General features: G+C 40.2%; 3 protein-coding genes across 8 annotated transcripts; 2 read left to right on the top strand and 1 right to left on the bottom strand.

The window, feature by feature from the left end:
- Positions 1 to 83: 83 nt before the first annotated feature.
- On the bottom strand, positions 84 to 3092 carry LOC119018174 (arylamine N-acetyltransferase, pineal gland isozyme NAT-10-like). The gene is made up of 2 exons (XM_037095639.1): positions 2663 to 3092; positions 84 to 1801 (listed from the first exon to the last, which is right to left on the bottom strand). Exon 2 carries the CDS (start codon positions 1794 to 1796, stop codon positions 924 to 926), a length of 873 nt encoding a protein of 290 aa, XP_036951534.1. The 5' UTR covers positions 1797 to 1801; positions 2663 to 3092; the 3' UTR covers positions 84 to 923.
- Positions 3093 to 4652: 1560 nt separating this feature from the next.
- Positions 4653 to 6274, top strand: LOC119018175 (protein C19orf12 homolog). Its single transcript, XM_037095640.1, has 3 exons — positions 4653 to 4765; positions 5557 to 5715; positions 5817 to 6274. The coding sequence occupies exons 2-3, from the start codon at positions 5559 to 5561 to the stop codon at positions 6056 to 6058; spliced, it is 399 nt and encodes a 132-aa protein (XP_036951535.1). The 5' UTR covers positions 4653 to 4765; positions 5557 to 5558; the 3' UTR covers positions 6059 to 6274.
- Positions 6275 to 13094: 6820 nt separating this feature from the next.
- On the top strand, positions 13095 to 20166 carry sdr42e1 (short chain dehydrogenase/reductase family 42E, member 1). 6 transcript variants are annotated; one of them, XM_037095632.1, is made up of 4 exons: positions 13095 to 13164; positions 14973 to 15061; positions 17655 to 17732; positions 18404 to 20166. In XM_037095632.1, exons 3-4 carry the CDS (start codon positions 17671 to 17673, stop codon positions 19500 to 19502), a joined length of 1161 nt encoding a protein of 386 aa, XP_036951527.1. In that variant the 5' UTR covers positions 13095 to 13164; positions 14973 to 15061; positions 17655 to 17670; the 3' UTR covers positions 19503 to 20166. The 6 variants fall into 6 exon arrangements, with proteins under 6 accessions (XP_036951527.1, XP_036951532.1, XP_036951531.1 ...); XM_037095637.1 differs by lacking the exon at positions 14973 to 15061 and having other exon boundaries at positions 13122 to 13164; XM_037095636.1 differs by lacking the exons at positions 13095 to 13164; positions 14973 to 15061 and adding an exon at positions 16574 to 17235.
- The last annotated feature ends 183 nt before the right edge of the window (positions 20167 to 20349 follow it).

The raw sequence follows: 20349 nt of genomic DNA on the forward strand, positions 1-20349 counted from the left end.
TAGACATCCAGTAGCAGCCCACAACTGACAACAACAAACCTGATCTAACAACATTCACCACACAGAAAATACTCAGAGACAGGTCAGGATATATGAAGAATTTTTAATAAGGCACGTCCAGCCGTTGTCAGTATGAAAGGAACAATACGATGTAGTTTGCTCTATGTAACATTTGTTCGGCTATGCTTAGACTCGCCTTTGTGTGCAATCATTCTCTTCCTTAACAGTGACCAGAAGGAGTGTATTAAATGCCCAATACACAAATCTTTATTTAAAAGACAGTGATAAATGTAAATGTAAAATGAAAAGCCCTGGATGTGGAGAGAGGCCCAAAGATAATGCCTAAGTACAGGGACCAGAATTTTGTGCTACGCCCCTGGTGATGAACCTGATAATGATCTACAACAACCAGAAAAAAAACAAGGTTTACAGACAGGGCTTCTCCTTTATCTCTCTTGTCTCCAGCCTTTTTACAAAACCACAGGTTCAGTCATGTTTTTGATGTAAGAGATTATAACATTCATGAGTATGATATTCAGCATGGTGATGATATATGAGTGAGTACACAGTTAATGATACAGGACTCAGGGCCCAGCACTGAGCAGAAACTACTACAGAATTTACTAGAGATTGATTAAAAAATCTAAATACTTCACAAGATACAAGGTAGATATATCTGTGTTTAGCCCTTGGGTGCTGCTACATCTGTGTCGAGGATTAATTCTTTCTTCTTTGGATTTTGTTTCATTAATCTTGTACAAATAATTATTGTAACTGTATCCTCGCTATTCTATTACTGAGGTAATTGACTCAGCGGTACATTCTGCTCTGTTGAAAGTGTAACTAAATGGAATAACACCTTCAAAGTGCTGTCAGAAATCTGTTAGAGTGTTGATGATGGTTCTCGGTCATCCAGGTGATTCTTAGAGTGTGTACCACGCTTTGTTGCTTACTGGCTTCAGCTTGTTCTGCAGCTTTAAATTGAACTGCTCCCTCAGAATTTCCTCTATCTCATCATCTGTGACCTCCCTCATGTCCATGACATCGACACCCTCCTCAGGTTTGTAGGTGACCTCGCTGTAGGTCCAACCAATGAGGGCTTTGAATCCTGTCGGCGTTTGCAGAGAGAGGATGGACTTGTTGGTGAACAGTGACGCGGGATCCGTCTGGAGTTTGTGGCTCACATCCCTGAAGTGATCTACCTCGCGAGGCACCAGCGTGAAGCAGTAGATCATCTTTGTTTGGTTCCGGTTCACCAGACTGATATTGGCACGCTCTGGATTGAGAACATGTGGCTCTCTGCCCGTCTTCTCCAGCACCCACTTGTCCCCCTGGTCTATGACACGAAAGACACCCGCTTCCTGAAGTTGGTCCTTTCCAGAGATGAGCTCCAGGGGCTCCCGAATTTGGGAGGACACACCAAAGCTTACATCTGCTAAATAAGCCTTTCCATCAATGACGACCTTGTTGATAAGATGAGAGTCATAGGGACCAAACTCATTGAGGATACTGTTGAACACTCTGGAGCCCAGCGTGGTCGTATCGAAGCCCATTTCTCTCAGCACCCAGCCAAAGAGGTAGTTGTTCTCGAGACACCACCCGCCGCGGTTGTTCCTCACTATCTTGTTGAAAATTACCTCAAGGTCCATGACGATCCTCTCGCCACAGTGGATGCCGAGGTTTTCAAATGGCACAGACAAAATATGGTGTCTGTGGACCGACTTCAGGGTCTCAAGGTCCAGTTTGTCCAAAGAGCCGCGGAAGCTGATTCTCTTGAAGTATTCCTCCAAATTCATCTTGTCTGGAAAACACAAGAGATCCCATGAAGTCACATCTCTTTCACAAAGTACATTTACTTGAGTACTGTATGTACAGATTCTGATTACAGATTTTGTACTCTACTTATACTTTATACATTTTTGTGGCAATTATTTTATATTTTATTCAGTATTTATTTGATAACTTTAGTTACTAGTTACTCTGCATGTTGCATCCTGCATCAGAGTCAAAGTAGCACGTTTTTAAATTAATCAAATTTGTTGCCAATCAGATATTTATTGAAAAAAATGAATATTGAATCCAATAATCAACCAAACCATAGTACTGTTTATAAACAAATGTATGATTAAGTACAGTGTAGTACATTAAAGTATGACCTCGGGGTACTTTGAAAACTTAACACTCAAACTTAAAACCTCCATAACATACATTTAAAGGACACAAAGTTTCACATGATTTTGGAAAACTAAATGTAAAACTAAATGTCTTAAAGCTCAAACTTGTCATAGCTAATCAGGCAGCCAGTTATCTGCAGTTATTTCAGCTTTTTACACACAGCAACATTAAAGAAAACAGAATACTATCTTATCTTTAATTCTTTTGTGAGAGAAAACTGAAGCCTGAAGGAACTTTAAACTGGTCTGCCTCAGACATGTGCATGAAAACATATTCCTATCCTCTTATCAGTAGGCTACTGATGATTTTTTGTGTGTGTGTGTGTGTGTGTGTCGTATCTCCTGTAAACACTTGAGAAAAGTGAAAGAGACCCAGGAGCCTCGCCTCGCCCCGCAGCGTCTCACATTCTCCCACTCGACAGTTTTCTGCAGCCTTTGAGTCCCTGATCTCCTCTCGGATCACCTGCAGCCTTTAAACAGCCTCTTACCTTTAAACTGAGATGTCTCTGTAAACTCTTCTTCCTCTTCTTCTTCTTCTTCTTCCTTGTCGTAGGCAGCTGTTAGTAATCCGTGACGTTGTTGCAGTCTGTGCTCGGATATCGCCGCTAGGGGCGCTTCCACATGGTCTGTGTCAGTGTGATAAAATGCACTGCGGTAAACCACCGTGGTTGATCAAACCAGATGCACCTTTTTCTTTTTCTTTTTTTAAGCGCGCAAGTGCACTAACATTTACGGTAATCGCAATGCTCTCTGCCAGTAGTGACTGTGGGTCAGACTGCAGTCTCACTATCATGAAACATACGATTCTTTTACACTAATTATTCCCAGTAATAAACTGAAGGTATCACCAAGGTATGCTTCCGGATTTCAAAGTAAAGGACGACGTGAGAAAAACTACTTGCAAAAATAATATGAAGTACTTTTACTGTGTAGTAATCCTGTGTCAATATCTTGAACAGAGAAGTAACAGTACAGTAGTCCAAGATTCATAGACTACTGAACTTAGTACTTCCTAGACTACTTGCATGCATAATAAGAAGTACTTTTGGAGTAATACTTTATCAAAATCTTGAGCAGAGAACAAAAATAAATTATTTTTGCCCAATTTTGATGTGGAATTAAAAAAAAAACTGTGGCACTGTGTCCATGCACTTTCCTTTGTTAGAGCAATTTAGGCTGCTCTCATGTCAGAAGCATGTGCCAGTCCCACAAACACAAACATAATGTGACAAATATTAGAAATATATTATTTATGACTGATCAGAATATTATGTCACTGACTTCCTTGGATCAGAATCAGAATCAGAACTCCTTTACTAGTCCTGCAAATGGCGATATTTGTGTGTCATAGCAGCCTACAGACAGTTAAATTTAACAATAAAGAGCAATAATAGTAAAAACATAATTCCTGATTCCTGTATACATATACCCCATTAAGTCGTGTGATTTAATTCACATGACATTTCATTAATTTTGTGGTAAAAGTACTGTTACGTGTGGCCAAGTTAATGCCCTATGTGTGTGTGTGTCCTCTGTCTCCGCCATGCTCTGCCTTCCTGAGCTCAGGTGTGGGCAATCACCTGAGCAGTTAAAAGGGCGTCGCTCTCTCTCTCTCTCTCTCTGATTACAGGTGTGTTGCAGGAGGAGGAAGGCTGCGCTGGCCTCACAGTCTTTTGCTGTTTTGTTTCTACTTTGTGGTTGATTTGGGTTCAGTTCCCTGGCCTATTAGAGTGCCAGGGCTTTGTTGTTTTAATTTGGGTTTGAGTTCCTGGTAGTCCTGTTTTTGTATCTTTTGTTTTCTTTCTTTAAGTAGGTTTAGTAGTTGATTAGGCAGCTTTAGTTGGGAGGATTCCCCAGATGCGACGGTCATGGCTGGTCTGGGGTCTCCTCTCTCTTTTTTTCAGTTTGGCCAGGAACTCTTGCCCTTTTTCTTTTGTTAAATAAAGAACATTTAATCTTGACTGTGTTGAGTCGGCGTCCTTTATATGTTACTGGCCTCTTTTTGTTCGAGTCTTTGGTTGTGTTCAGTTTGGGGCCGGAACAGTACATAACAAAAAATAATAACACTTGAGCTGAGGTGTCCAGATTACCTAAATTCGCCTGATTACAATATCCAAGTAATATAACTTGATTACTTTCCATTAGTTTGGGATTGATAATAAATAAAGACCAGAGAAATTAAATATCAATAAGAGAATGCCCTTTTCAATCACATTAACAATTATTTATCTATGCTGGTTTTGTTAATACCTGTTTAATTTTTATTTTGCCATCAATTGACCAGACAAACTGAGAGATTTCAGGAAAGATCTTGGACCAGGACTCAAACCCAGGGCCTAGATAAACCCTCCATCCATGAGAGGCCTGCTCTACCAATGGAGCTGAACACCATTCAGTGAATGGACTTTTGACTCTCTGGGTGCATCCAGGTAAACCACGCAAAATAAGTCCCACCCACAGATTTTCTGACCAATCCCGGTAGTCCCTGTGTAAAATTAGAGCATTTCCCTCCAAAACCTTAGAAGCCTATTTAAATCCCTGAAGGATCTTCACTCTGGTCTGAGCGGCTCTTCTCTGAGGACACAAACACGGTGAGTAAACTGCTCCGTACGAATCTGCTTAATGTGACCAGTTACCTGCTCAGTACAGGTGTATTCATGTCTGTGTGTGAGGTGTATCGATCAGTTAATACTTAACGATCTCTGGTAATATGCCCGGGTGTTGGTCCTTCAGATATCAGTGAGCTCCACATAGTAACTACCTTCGAGCTTTGTGTAAGCCCAGCAAGTTCGACATATGTGCAGGTTAAAAGTGAACCAGCCTTTTTGCCTCAAATGTTTCTGAAATAATTCTGAACATGAAGCTGGAGATGTCTCATTTAACTGTTTTGTGTTGTGGTAAATTTTGTTTTTCTGTTTTCTTAGATGCACACCAAATACTTGACTTAGAAATAAATGTGCTTATGTTCAGCGTGCGCTGAATTGACAGTCGGTTGTTGAGGCACTCTGAGCCAAGAAAACCATTCAAACACCCCTTTCAGCTCAACCTTCACTGAAACTTGTTCTGTACCTTGTGTCATTTTACAACCCTTATTTTCAAATCAAATTTTTTGTATTTTTGAAAGACTAATGTGTCCCAATCTAATGAGCTGACATGTCACCTCTACCTCATACTGTTTCATCTTTATCATGGTCAATTAAGTGCTTCCATCATTATCAGAGGGAAATAAGTAAAATCCTCATTGTCACTGTCACCTCTGTGTCCTCAGCCTCATCTGTGAGAATGATCAGCACAGAAAACAGATCATGTAATGCAACAGTCAGGCAAAGTTTGGTTGTGTTGACTGTCCTCTCTTTCCTATTATACCACTGTCTCAATGCAGCAATGGCTCAACGAGTGGATGATGTCATTCATCTCTGCTGTAAAATAGCAGATCAGCCTGAGTTCGAGAAAACCTGGAAAACCATTAGAAATATAAAGATGATAACAGCAGCAGCAGGACATAGCATGCTTCTTTTTGGACCTCAAGAGTTGCTTGTTGGTAAGAATTACTGATTCTGCCCATTACAGCAAGTAGTTGGCTTGATAATTGATCAATGTGCTGAACCTGTAACTCTTTATCTTTACTCCTCTCTGCACCAGCTGGAGCAGTTGGCGGTCTCATAGCCTGGTTGGTGACCAGAAGGAAGTTCAAGTCTCTGCCTCAGATCCTGATGGAGTTGCCACGTGCTAAGAAACAGAAGCTCTATAACAACGTTGTGGCCGTCTTACGCAACCTGACCTGGAGAAACGCAGCCCAGCTCGTTGCCATCGTGATGAGCAACGGCATACTTCGGCAGAGGATCACTGCTGTGTTGCTAAACTTCATCAGACAGAATCTGTGAGAGGAGCTCCGGTATCAGGATGGTCCAGGCTGAAAAACACATCTTACTTTTGTATTTCATAAGAAAGTCATCATAGAAACCTACCTATCTAACCTAAAAGTGTTTTAATGAATGTTTTGTTTGACAATCTGATGTCAGATTTGTTCAGGTTTTGTGCCTGGAAAGTCATTTATGCCTCTGCTGATGAATTACAAATAAAACAAACATCAGGAGGTATTGTTCTCATTTCTAATTATTCACATAAGAAGATGTCAGGGTTGTTACAATGCTCAGTTTGATAAATACAAACAAATCTGTGAGCAAAGAATTGCTGCTACAAGGTTAAGTTCTCACAATGTCTGTATTATATCGTAAAGAAGTGATGCCTTGATTTGGTTTAAATATATTTATTTATGCTATATATATATATATATATATATATATATATATATATATATATATATATATATATATATATATAGCATCTAGCATTCAGAATCTCCTGTCGCTCACAATGAAACATTTTGGCAATAAGAGTTTTGGTTCTTTTAATACGAGCAGGAGGCATTTTCTTTGACGAAGCAAACTCACAAACATTCTTTCATTCATCAAGGTAGAAACTCCTCTCAAATATAAACGTTCACATCTTTGTTTCTAATAAGTGTCGCGTAAAATAGTAATAAAGCATTTAACTAATTGTACAATAAATGTCGGTATTAATAAATTATTTGTTAGTCTAAGATAAAAAAAGTTTTCAATATCATTATTTAAGGATTTTAAGTATTTCTTGCTTTATAGAGTCCAATCCAGACACTCTGACTAAATATTGTAGTCTTTGAAGTTCACCCTATTTATTTATTTATTTATTTGTTTGTAGTATGTGTCTTTGTTCAATTTGTACTGTACGGTACAAACAACGACATTCCAGAAAACACAACATTACAGGAAACACAGCAGCTTCATATGAACCGATTGTTTCCACAGCAGTTACACTGAATTCTGACTTTTATACAGAAACCAGAAACATTTTACATAAATAGATAAATAAATCTCTAATAAAGGAATGAAAAAATAAATGAATAAAGTCTGAATGCTGACTCCTGGGTGAGACAACTGACAGGTGAATTGCTGTGCCATGTTGAAATTGGCCCACTTGTTTATTTCTGTTGTTAATTTCAGCTCACACTGTAACGTTTAAGGCCCGACATTCATATTACAGGTGTGTCTGTATGTGAATGAACGAGTGTGTTTGTTTGGCTGTGATGAATCCGTCAGTGGCTTCATGACATTTACATGTCGGTGCTCCGCCCACCTGACAAAGACGGAAGTGAACAAGTGTGACGACTGATATCAGACGAAAACAAAAGTATATAAACGCAGTACAGTCAGGAGAAGACTGAAGGTAAGTCAAAATAATAATTAAATATATATATATATATATATAAAATAATGATAGTAATTGTAACAATAAGCTGCCTTCTACAAATTATCTCATTAAATAGAGACAACAAAAAACCTCTAGATGCTTAATATCTTGTATTGAAAGAGAAAAGAAACTTAGATTTTAGTTGAATTTCAATCAAACCATCTTTTATGTTGAATTAACTAATAAATCATTGCCAGAATTAAGTCTCTGGGCCATAGGCAACTTATTATGCATAATTATTTAGTTTGCAATGCATGTTGAACTAGAAAGTGAAAGTAAAATTCATGACAGACTGCACAGCCCCCAAGGCTCAATCTAATGAGCTGACATGTCACCTCTACCTCATACTGTTTCATCTTTATCATGGTCAATTCAGTGCTTCCATCATTATCAGAGGGAAATAAGTAAAATCCTCATTGTCACTGTCACCTCTGTGTCCTCAGCCTCATCTGTGAGAATGATCAGCACAGAAAACAGATCATGTAATGCAACAGTCAGGCAAAGTTTGGTTGTGTTGACTGTCCTCTCTTTCCTATTATACCACTGTCTCAATGCAGCAATGTCTCAACGAGTGGATGATGTCATTCATCTCTGCTGTGAAATAAATGTAAACAGCAACAACTCATCCAGTCCTGCAAATGGCGATATTTGTGTGTCATAGCAGCCTACAGACAGAGTTAAATTCAACAATAAAGAGCAATAATAGTAAAAAATAAACAACATACAAAAAAGTGATAAATAGATTCCTGTATACATATACCCCATAAAGTCATATGATTTAATTCACATGACATTTCATTAATTTTGTGGTAAAGGTACAAAAAAACAATAAGATTTGAGCTGAGGTGTCCAGATTACCTAAATTCCCCTCATTACAATATCCAAGTAATGTAACTTGATGACTTTCCGTTAGTTTTGGATTAATGAAAAATAGAGACCAGAGAAATGAAAGATTAATAAAAGAATGACCTTTTCAAACACAATAACAATTATTTATCTATGCTGGTTTTATCTATACCTGTTTAATTTTTATCTTGCCATCAATTGACCAGACAAACTGAGAGATTTCAGGAAAGAGGATGCAGCAGACTGTCTTGGACCAGGACTCAAACCCAGGGCCTAGATAAACCCTCCATCCATGAGAGGCCTGCTCTACCAATGGAGCTGAACACCATTCAATTAATGGACTTATGACTCTCTGGTTGCATCCAGGTAAACCACGCAAAATAAGTCCCACCCACAGATTTTCTGACGAATCCCGGTAGTGCCCGCCAAAATGGGCGGTCTCACTTGTTTCCCCCGCGTAAAATTAGAGCATTTCCCTCCAAAACCTTAGAAGCCCATTTAAATCGCTGAAGGATCTTCACTCTGGTCTGAGCGGCTCTTCTCTGAGGACACAAACACAGTGAGTAAACTGCTCTGTACGAATCTGCTTAATGTGACCAGTTACCTGCTCAGTACAGGTGTATTCATGTCTGTGTGTGAGGTGTATCGATCAGTTAATACTTGCCCAGGTGTTGTTCCTTCATATATCAGCGAGCTCCACATAGTAACTACCTTCGTGCTTTGTGTAAGCCCAGCAAGTTCGACATATGTGCGGGTTAAAAGTGAGCCAGCCTCCCTCTCATGTAGGTGAGATTTGTTTTTGCCTCAAATGTTTCTGAAAGAATTCTGAACATGAAGCTGGAGATGTCTCATTTAACTGTTTTGTGTTGTGGTAAATTCGGCTGGAACATAATTCTCTAATTACATCCAAGTAAATATGCTGTGGACGTTTTTGTTTGCTAGGTGCACCGAACTCCATTGTGATTTTGGTCGTTTTTATCTCTGCTGTGTTTATTAGATGAATAATGCACAGTTAATTAAACGTCGGTCACTTTCTCAAAACAAGTCGGTAGTTTCGGTGAAGTCGGCATTTTGAACGGCATGAAAGCTGGTTAGCTAACGTTTACTGGTCAGTTTAAGTGAGTGGTTATGCTAGGTTAGCTAAAGTTAGCTGACTTTAAAGTTGTTGGAGATGCACTGCACGATTTTGGAAACACATTAGCAGCAACTCAGCTGCCTTTATTAACGGGAACTGACACTACAACGAGCTTTTAAGGACGTCTGACTCATTTAATCGTCGTGTTTTTACAGACAGGTTTGCATGTTAGCTAACTTGTGTGGCTGTTGGAGAGTGTTAGCATGACGCCATTACCCTGCTGTGTAACGCTAACTTGTTAATACTACCAGCCGATTATCTGAGTACAGCACAGCTAGCTAACAGGCTCCATGTGTTGTGTGTAATAATGTCTCAGTATGTTAGTATGTCAGCATCTAGAACAGCCTTTCTCAAAGTGGGTGCCGCGGCACCCTGGGGTGCCCCGTGACTGTGTCAGGGGTGCCGCCAAAAAATTACGTATTCTGTATTTAAAAAAAAAAAAAAAAATTCTTAAAAAAAAAAAAAAAAAAATCAAATTTCATATGACATATATGAATATATTTGAATACATAAATACATTCTTTCTTACATATGAATGGATTAATAAAATTGTAAAGTCATTTTAGATAAACAATATATAAAATGAACCATAAAAATCTGTCTCACGTAACGTGACGTCCCCACCGGTGTCAGCGTGATAGCGCAGCACACAGCACATTGTTTTATAATTTAACCGCGAAAATACATTTCACAACGAGCAAGGAACAAGCACCATGGATCGTTTTTTAAAAAGAAAAGCCCCACAAGAACCAGACATGATTGACTGTGAAATGGAGCCTCAGCCTACTACTTCATGCGAGCCTTCGTCCACCAGCTCTGAGTCTGCACCAAAGGTCGCAAAGGTAGATAAGGCTAAAAAGAGAACATACAACGACAATTACCTCAAACTTGGCTTCATCAGTACTGGGGATGAAGCATGCCCTCTCCCTTTGTGTCTAATATGTGGGATGAAACTGTCAAACCAAGGGATGGTTCCGAGCAAACTTAAAAGACACCTGACCACTAATCATCCATCACTTGCTGACAAGGATGCTGAATATTTTGTTCGAATGAAAAGTCAACACAGCCGTCAAGAACAAATGATGATTAAATCTGCAAAAGTCTCGGAGAAGGCACTGGAAGCTAGCTACCTCGTAGCTGAAATAGTAGCTAAAACAAAGACGCCCCACACTATTGCAGAGACTGTAATTATGCCAGCATGTACAGCAATAGTAAACAAAATGCTAGGGCCTCAAGCTGCAAAAGAAATTTCAAAGGTCCCGCTGTCGGATTGTACAATAGGGAGGCGAATCAATGACATGTCTGTGGATATTGAAGCTGCCGTTTTGGGGAAAATCAAGACAAGTGGACATTTTTCTTTACAACTTGATGAGTCAACAGACGTGAGTGGGCACGCTCAGCTCTTGGCAAATGTTCGGTTTGTGGATGGGGACCGTATTAGAGAGAATTTTTTATTCTGCAAACCGCTGCCAAACAAAACGACAGGAGAAGAAATTTATCGTGTGACAACTGAGTATCTTGAAAAGGGAGGATTGAGTTGGAATAACTGTATTAGTATCTGTACGGATGGTGCGGCTGCTATGACGGGCTGTGCCAAAGGTTTCATTAGCAGGGCCAAACAGCAAAACCCTGCCATCCGCACAACCCACTGCTTCCTTCACAGAGAGGCACTTGCTGCAAAGACGCTCCCAAAAGAACTTTCGGACGTACTTGACAGAGCAGTGGACATTGTTAATTTCATAAAAGCGCGCCCGTTAAAGAGCCGCCTGTTTTCGATTCTGTGCGAGGAAATGGGGGCAGAGCATCAGAGCTTGTTGCTACACACGGCAGTCCGCTGGCTGTCACGGGGGAAGGTTTTGGGCCGATTGTACGAGTTAAGAGAAGAACTCAGAGTCTTCTTGACAGAAGAGAAATCTGCATATGCAGAGCTGCTCGCAGATGAGCAATGGTGCGTAAAACTCGCGTATTTGGCTGACATCTTCAAGCACCTCAATGAGCTGAACATTAAAATGCAAGGCAAAGAAGAAAACCTCCTCTCCTCGTCTGACAAACTGCGTGGCTTCAGATCTAAGCTCACACTCTGGCGTTCCTTTGTGGAATAAGGCAGGCTGGATATGTTTCCCCTGTGCAATGTGCATGTAAACAGCAGCACGCTTTCTGACCTCATAGCCCAGCATCTGAAATCTCTTGACGAGCGATTTAATCATTATTTTCCATCGGAGTGTTATGCACAGTTTGACTGGGTCCGTGATCCATGGAGTTCACGCGCACTGGAGAGCGCAACGGACTGGCCACTGCCAACACAGGAGCAACTGATGGAGATCAGGGAAGACCGCACATTGAAAATGAGATTTGGTGACATGGAATTGGACAGGTTTTGGATATCAGTGGAAAAAGAGTATCCAGTGGCTTCCAGTAGCGCTGTTGCTATTTTGCTTCCCTTCTCCACAACTTATCTGTGCGAACTGAGCTTTTCAAGCCTGACATACATCAAGAACAAGTACAGGGAGCGACTGAGGACTGTGGACCAGGAGCTCCGTGTCTGCCTCTCATCCATCCCTGCCAGGATAGGCCGGTTGTGTGCGTCGCACCAGGCTCACGTCTCTCATTGATTGTGAGTCACACCCCCCCCCCTCTCTCCCCTCTCTCTCTCAATTGCGGCTTATTTGTGTGCGTATGCGCGCTGCTGCGCGAATGTGGACCTCTCTCTCCCTCTCTCATTGCGGATTATTGTTTGCGTGTGTGTGTGTGTGTGTGTGTGTGTGTGTGTGTGTGTGCGTGCGCGTATAGCACGGATGGAAACAAGCACTATGATGGAAAAACATTCCTGCTATCTCTGCACTTCATTTGAGTTCTCCTGCTCTCAATTTGTTGGGTTCTTGTATTGCCTGTGTTGCTGTATAGCTTGGGCGGTCCACCTCTTATGGTTTTATGGCATTTGTGTCTCTGCTTTATTGTTTTGTGAAGCACTTTGTAAACCTGTGTTTTTAAAGGTGCTATAAAGTTGCTATGAAGTTGTTATTATTAATATTTACAGTTGTATTATGCTCTGTTCATTACTGTCCTGTCTAAATAAACAGGACGTTTGCATTTACGTTTAGGCTATGCAGTGTCGTTTTTAATCATATTTTACACTGGGGTGCCTTGAGATTTTATGCACTTTTGAAAGGTGCCCTGGCTGAAAAAAGTTTGAGAAAGGCTGATCTAGAAGGTCATTTTGAGCAGCTAAAGTAGTTTATACACATAATATGCAGCCTCATTGTAGCTGCACAGAATGTATTCAGTGTTTTTTGTCTCAGCTCTGGTTTAATGTGGTAATTAAATCACTGCACTGTGTGTAGAAAGATAGCGTTTAAATTCATATTACTGGTGTATAAAGCACTAAAAGTTCTCTACATTTATTAAATCAGATTATAGTAGATTTGACAATGCAGAGTGATGTGAGACTCTTGAAGTGTTCTCATGCGCATGGTTACAGACTGCTATATCATTCTTTAATATAAAATGATAATCCTGTAAGGAATCCCCTTTTTGCTGGATGTGTCTTTAATCTGATTACATCTTTTTTCACATGCACAGGTTCTTGTAGTTATCATGTTAAATTAAAGTACTTCCTCCTCTTTCCAGGTGAACAGTGGGACTTGTCTTCAGCTTCAGGTGGAACAGGTCTGACCTGTATGGTGATCAGACCCAGAGGGAAGAGACACCTGGTCCAACAAGGTCAGTGCAATAAAGGTGCAAAAATTAAAGGCAGAAAGTATGAGATTTGTCAGTTGCTGTTCATTAATACTCTACGATCAGTAAATGATTCTTAGAGGGTAGTTGAGTCTCATTCACAGGTCGTTGAACACCGACAGTTTAGGTTGGCAGAGGCCACTACAGTGTCACTGTTGGGACACTAGTCTCTCTCCCTCTTTTTCTCTTTGTCTTTTAAAAAAACTAATTAAAATGGCAAACAAATTTGCAAACAAGTGATGTACAAATAACTTCAATGGGAAATTAAAGAAGGAAGTAAAAGTAGTATTTTATTAAGTGCTATATTGTTGGCAACTGGCATTGTTTCAGTTCAACATGATAAACGGGTTTTGTTTTCTGAGAGGAAATATAAACAGTATGTCTGTTTTGAACTCCTTCATTTATTTGATCGCATTTATATATGATATAAATCATATAAATATATTTTATTTAACATTTATGTCTACACTGTTCAGCCATAATATTAAAACAACCGACAAGTGAAGTGAGCATTGATCATCTTGTTACAATCAAATGTTCTGCTGGGAAATTTTTGAGTTCTGTCATTTCTGTGGATTCTCTTTGACGAACACCACCCACCCAAACACCGTTCAGACCAACTACACCCCGTCATGGCAAAGAACCCAAGGTGTCAAACTGGCCTCCTCATTCTCCAGATCCCAGTCCAGTTGAGCATCTATGGGATGCACCAGAACCAACTCCTATCCATGTTGGGGCCCCCATGGATCGTTCTTGGCTCAGACTGCATCCAGTGGAAGCTCAGTTGGATTGAGATCTGGGGAATCTGGAGGCCAGGTTGACACCTTGAGCTCTTTCCCACGTTCCTCGGGTCATTCCTGAGCAGTTTTTGCAGCGTTGCAGGCGCGTTGTCCTGCTGGGGGGGCACTGCCATTAAGGAGTGCTGCTGCCATGAGGGGGTGCACTCGGTCTGCAGCTGTGTTTGGATGACTGGTGTTTGTCAAAGAGACATCCACATGAATGCTAGGACTCATGGTTTCACAACCGAACATGGCACTGGAACAAAATCATCCATGTTATTTATTTCACCTGTCACTGGCTCTAATGATGTGGCTCTCAGTGTATCAGTGTATACACACACATGTTCAGTGCTTTTTAGAAATACACTCAAAACCTCCCCGAAAAGACTAAAAATCTTCACAATGACACTCAAAATAACCATACATACACACAACAAATACACAAAACCTCCCCATGACACACAAAACCTCCACAAATTCACTGAAAACTTGCACAAATACATATAAAACCTCCACAGTGACACACACAAAAAACCATAAGTACACACAAAAACTCCACAATGACACAAAAAACCTAAACAATGACACACAAATTCTCCACAAAGAGACTCAACTTCTTCACAATGACACACAAAACCTCCACAAATACACACAAAATCTCCACAAAGAGACTCAAAACCTCCACAATGACACACAAAATAACCATAAATACATACAAAAACTCCACAAAACTTCACAAATTCACAAAAAACTTCCACAAATATACACAAAACCTCCACAATGACACAAAAACTTCCACAATGACACATAACCATAAATACACACAAAACTCCACAAATACACAAAACCTCATCAATGACACACAAAATCTCAACAAACCATCACAAATTCTTTAAAAACGTCCACAAATATACACAAACTTCCACAAATTCACAGAAGAAACTTCCACAAATCCCCACAAAACCTGCACAAAGAGACATGAAACTACCACTGCTCCTCTTTCTCATCTTGCAGGTGATGGACGGTTGAAAGGACGAATCACCAAGACAAATAAGACGAGACAACAACAGAGACGAGCCGCCACAGGAGCCTGAAGGGAAAGTGTGAGTATCTTTCACCTGTAATTTATGAGGGGGAATCAAACATGGCTGATGTATCTGCAGAGTGCTGATGGTCACTGTTAGTTTCTCCAGAACGAGAGCAGCCAGGAGCTGAAAATGTGGGCAGAGGAGCAGGTTACAAACAGTAACAGTTTTTTTAACTCGCTGTCGTTCCTCCATCGTTCCCAATCCACATTATTGCATTCAGAATCTCCTGTCGCTCACAATGAAACATTTTGGCAATAAGAGTTTTCGTGCTTTTAATACGAGCAGGAGGCATTTTCTTTGACGAAGCAAACTCACAAACATTCTTTCATTCATCAAGGTAGAGACTCCTGTCAAATATAAATGTTCCCATCTTTGTTTTTGATAAGTGTCACGTAAAATAGTAATAAAGCATTTAACTAATTGTAAATAAATCTCAGTATTAATAAATTATTTGTTAGTCTAAGATAAAAAAAAAGTTTTCAATATCATTATTTAAGGGTTTTGACAAAGTATTTCTTGCTTTATAGAGTCCAATCCAGACACTCTGACTAAATATTGTAGTCTTTGAAGTTCAACCTATTTATTTATTTATTTGTTTGTAGTATGTGTCTTTGTTCAATTTGTACTGTACGGTGGCCCTGAACGTCCAAACAACGACATTCCAGAAAACACAACATTATAGGAAACACAGCAGCTTAATATGAGCCGATTGTTTCCACAGCAGTTACACTGAATTCTGACTTTTATACAGAAACCAGAAACATTTTACATAAATAGATAAATAAATCTCTAATAAAGGAATGAAAAAATAAATGAATAAAGTCTGAATGCTGACTCCTGGGTGAGACAACTGACAGGTGAATTGCTGTGCCATGTTGAAATTGGCCCACTTGTTTATTTCTGTTGTTAATTTCAGCTCACACTGTAACATTTAAGGCCCGACATTCATATTACAGGTGTGTCTGTATGTGAATGAACGAGTGTGTTTGTTTGGCTGTGATGAATCCGTCAGTGGCTTCATGCAGCTCATCACATTTTACATTTCTGTGCTCCGCCTACCTGATAAAGATGGAAGTGAACAAGTGTGACAACTGATATCAGACGAAAACAAAAATATATAAACGCAGTACAGTCAGGAGAAGACTGAAGGTAAGTCAAAATAATACTTAAAAAAAATATATATAAAATAATGATAGTAATTGTAACGATAAGCTGCCTTCTACAAATTATCTCATTAAATAGAGACAACAAAAAACCTCTAGATGCTTAATATCTTGTATTGAAAGAGAAAAGAGTTTACTCTAATGTTGTGTTTATATATTATTGTGATGTTTTCTGTAATATTGTTATGATTTATGTAATATTATTTTATTTTCTGTGTTGTTATGTTTTTGTAATATTGTTGTTCTCTGTAATATTGTTGTTCTCTGTAATATGATTTCTATAATATTGTTGTATTTTCTGTAATATTGAAATATTACCTTTTCTGTATATTGTGTTCCCTATAATGTTGAGTTTGTATAATTGTGTTGTGTTTTCTGTAATGTTGTATTTTCTGAAATATTCTGTAATATTGTTGTATTTTCTATAACATAGTTATGATTTCTGTGATATTGCTTTTTATGTAGCTATATTGTGTTCTCTATAATGTTGTGTTTATATATTGTTGTTGTGTTTTGTGTAATGTTGTGTTTTCTAAAATGTTCTTGTATTTCTGTAATGCTGTTGTGTTTAGACCCTCAGGGCCACCATACCACAGTGGCCATATACCAAAGTTTACAGCTTGAAAAAAAAAAAAAATCTCTGACGACATGAATTGCACGTCGGACGACTTGCAGACGACACAAGAAGCGAAAAACGTACCTAAAAGCTAAATCCGGTAAAAACATTCAAAATAAAATTCTCATTGGTAAGAAACGAGAAATTACAACGCATATAATGTCAAACACGACGTAATAATACTCAAACCACATGCTTTGTTGACTGCTAAAAAAAATTGAAATATTAAAATATGGTTTTGTCTCAAAATCAAAATCTTTAGCTGTGTCACACCTTTATTGTGAAAGTAAAGTCGCCTCACTTCCTGTGTTTTTCCGCCTCTGTGGAGGCCACGCCCACTCGACGCAGCCGCCTCAGCTCGTACGTTCCGAGGCTCGTCCAATTGCAGAGCGATATACGGCGATTTTTGCGTAAGTTACGTAACGAAAAGCACGTACAGCACCGAGCAAGGAAGTTGGACACCGGTGCTGACTCGGTTGAGTTCTGAATGAGTGATATTCGACAGATACTCTCGTTTGTCTCGCCGACCGTTTGTTGAGGTTGGTACCGACGGTGCAGCGGTGTTAAGCTAGCTCAGAGCCGGATGTGGTGTTAGCTTCTGTTAGCATTGGACCTGGAGGCATTGTTTGACGCATGGCATTGAATTACTGAGTGTGTGAGTCTGTAGTGAAACCTGCGATACATTATGTCACCTTAATGCATCTATATATACTGTTAAGTGCTCAAGTACAAGTCTGCAGGTCAGGTAATATTCACATGACTGTAAGATGTTGTCATATGATTGTGTGTGAACTTTTCTAAACATTGTTTGTATTTCTTTTCTTCTTAGATTCGCCCCACTTGCAATGGAAAAAGCACGTACAGACACGTTTTTGATAACTGGGGGATGTGGCTATTTTGGTTATCGGTAGGAACCAGTTCTTATTGATTATTACACAGTAACCTACATAATAACCACACACACCTGGAATATCTTAAAAAAAACAAACAAAAACAAAACAGTTGGAAAAAAGCAAAAATGACCTGGAAGGTTATTTAAACTCCCCCAAAGCTACACAATACACTGTGGTATTAGTTATATATGTATTGCATTGTAAAAATGTAGATTTTTGAAAGGAAAGCAGTTTGTTGTTCGTTTTAAGAGTTTCATCTTTGTTTTGTATTTTTATTTTAATTTAAATCTTTATGAAAGCAAATCTTCCAGCGAATCTCGGTTACTGCTGTTCAGGCAGTTGTTGTAGCAGCTAGATCGTCACTGATCAATGTCCTGGAAAAAATGATCTATAGGAACGTGTGGGAACTGTGAATAATGAATAAAATGTACAGTCAGTAAAACCCCACAGTAATGATTTCAGTTGCCTTGTGGTGTCACACTGCTCTGCCACCACCAGGTGGCGTAATCACACCAGATATCTCTGTTCAATTTGATCTTTGGCTGCCACACAACTGGTGGACTTGAATGTAGAAATGCATACAGTTATTGTTGTTTTTGTCATGGATTTACTGTTTTAAATTGTTAAAATTGAAGGCTTTTAATTAGTTTCCTGCAGAGTAATTCATATTTAATTTCCCTTGCAGCCTGGCGTGCTCTCTGCGTGAAAAAGGAGCCAAAATCATCCTGTTCGACACGATCCCTTCAACACAAGAGGTGCCAGAGGACGTTGTGTTTGTTCAAGGAGATATACGTGAATATGCCCACGTTGAGAGGGCCGTCGCTGGCGTGGACTGTGTATTCCACATCGCCTCCTATGGCATGTCTGGAAGGGAGCAGCTGAACCGGCACCTGATCGAGGCGGTGAATGTTCAAGGCACCCAGAACGTCCTGAAGGCCTGCGTCGAACATGGAGTGTCCAGGCTGGTTTACACCAGCACCTTCAACGTGGTGTTCGGAGGCCAAGTGATAGAGAACGGTGACGAAAGCCTCCCTTACCTCCCTCTCCATCTTCACCCTGACCACTACTCCAGAACCAAGTCCATGGCTGAGATGGCAGTGCTGAAAGCTAACGGCACCGCGCTGCATGATGGCTCCGGGGTGCTGAGAAGCTGCGCACTGCGTCCTGCAGGAATCTACGGGCCTGGTGAGCAGAGGCACCTGCCCAGGATCGTTGGCTACATAGAGAAGGGGATCTTCAGGTTTGTGTACGGTGACGCCAGCAGCCTGGTGGAGTTTGTCCATGTGGACAACCTGGTGTCAGCGCACGAGCTCGCTGCAGAGGCCCTGACCGCAGAGCAGCAGCACCGCTCTGCCGGCCAGCCTTACTTTATCTCAGATGGCAGGCCTGTTAACAATTTTGAATTCTTCAGACCTCTGGTAGAGGGCTTAGGCTATCCTTTCCCCAAGGTACGCCTTCCTGTCTCTCTCATTTACTTTTTTGCCTTCCTGACAGAAATGATTCACCACCTCGTCGGGCCCTTTTATAACTTCCAGCCATTGCTGACGCGTACAGAAGTGTATAAAACTGGTGTGACGCATTACTTCAGCATGGCAAAAGCTAAGGCGGAGCTCGGGTACGAGCCCCAGGAGCACAACCTGGATGAGGTTGTGCAGTGGTTCAGGAGCAGAGGCCACGGGAAGAAATCTCACAGATCCTACCTCGGTCGATTGATACTAGACATCCTGTGTGTTGCTGCCTTTGTTGCTGTGGCTCTCTCTTTTCTTCCCCTTGTTGGCGGTTGATGGGCAGCGAAAGCAGAAAAAAAAAAAATCATTCTGATATTCTCCAAGTCCCAAACATGAGATTGTATCAAGACTGGTTAAGAATTAAGAAATACCTTGTTAATCCCTCAGGGGGAGGAAATCAATTCTTTCACTGTATTATGCAGTTTACAGTTACATAGAAATACAGACGGATGCTGGGGACAACACATAGCGATGCTCCTCAAACAATTAGGGGTTTGGTGCCTTGCTCAAGGGACACAGGAGTGTGTAGGCGGTAGACACAACACTCCACAGCACTCTCCACACTGTGGTTTGAAGTGGCCACCCTCCTGTTCCCAGACCAGGTCCCAGAACACCGAGCCACAGCCGCCATTGTTTACAGGCACATCAACAGGTTCTTCAGATATTAATAAGCTATTCAGCAGCTGATGGTGTGACACCCCATCACATGTGAACACAATCATACAATCTCTGTACTGTAACGTCTTCATTTTACGTCCTGTTGGTTTCTGTCCCTTTCAGAGATTATTTGTGGAACACTACCTCTTTTTTTTCTCACATTTCTAAAAAGGGAAAAGCTGTTAATAACGTTAAAAGTGTCTTTTTCTTTTTTAAAAATGCTGTTGTTAATGTGAAATGTCCTGAAAATGACTAATAAAAACCCCTTTGAGAGGAAAATGTGGTTTGTTTGACTCCTGACATGGAATAAATGTTGACTTTTAAGGTTTTTTTTTATCGGGGTGGATCAATAAACTCTCCATAGCCTGGTTTGTTACAGTAATAACGCCACTTTAAAGTTAATCTTGGCCTCCATGTGTGTCTATACAATCATTTAACAATCATCATCACACTTCCACATTATAAT

The sequence above is a fragment of the Acanthopagrus latus genome, chromosome 4 (genome assembly GCF_904848185.1).
Source record: "Acanthopagrus latus isolate v.2019 chromosome 4, fAcaLat1.1, whole genome shotgun sequence".
NCBI lineage: Eukaryota > Metazoa > Chordata > Actinopteri > Spariformes > Sparidae > Acanthopagrus > Acanthopagrus latus.

What these genes read in the sequence shown, in the direction of transcription:
- LOC119018175 (XM_037095640.1), top strand. Translation starts at nt 5,559, where the DNA reads ATGGCTCAACGAGTGGATGATGTCATTCATCTCTGCTGTAAAATAGCA. An exon ending in ACCTCAAGAGTTGCTTGTTG is followed by an intron (nt 5,716 to 5,816) that starts GTAAGAATTACT and finishes TCTCTGCACCAG; the next exon opens with CTGGAGCAGTTGGCGGTCTC.
- LOC119018174 (XM_037095639.1), bottom strand. Translation starts at nt 1,796, where the DNA reads ATGAATTTGGAGGAATACTTCAAGAGAATCAGCTTCCGCGGCTCTTTG.
- sdr42e1 (XM_037095632.1), top strand. Translation starts at nt 17,671, where the DNA reads ATGGAAAAAGCACGTACAGACACGTTTTTGATAACTGGGGGATGTGGC. An exon ending in TGTGGCTATTTTGGTTATCG is followed by an intron (nt 17,733 to 18,403) that starts GTAGGAACCAGT and finishes TTTCCCTTGCAG; the next exon opens with CCTGGCGTGCTCTCTGCGTG.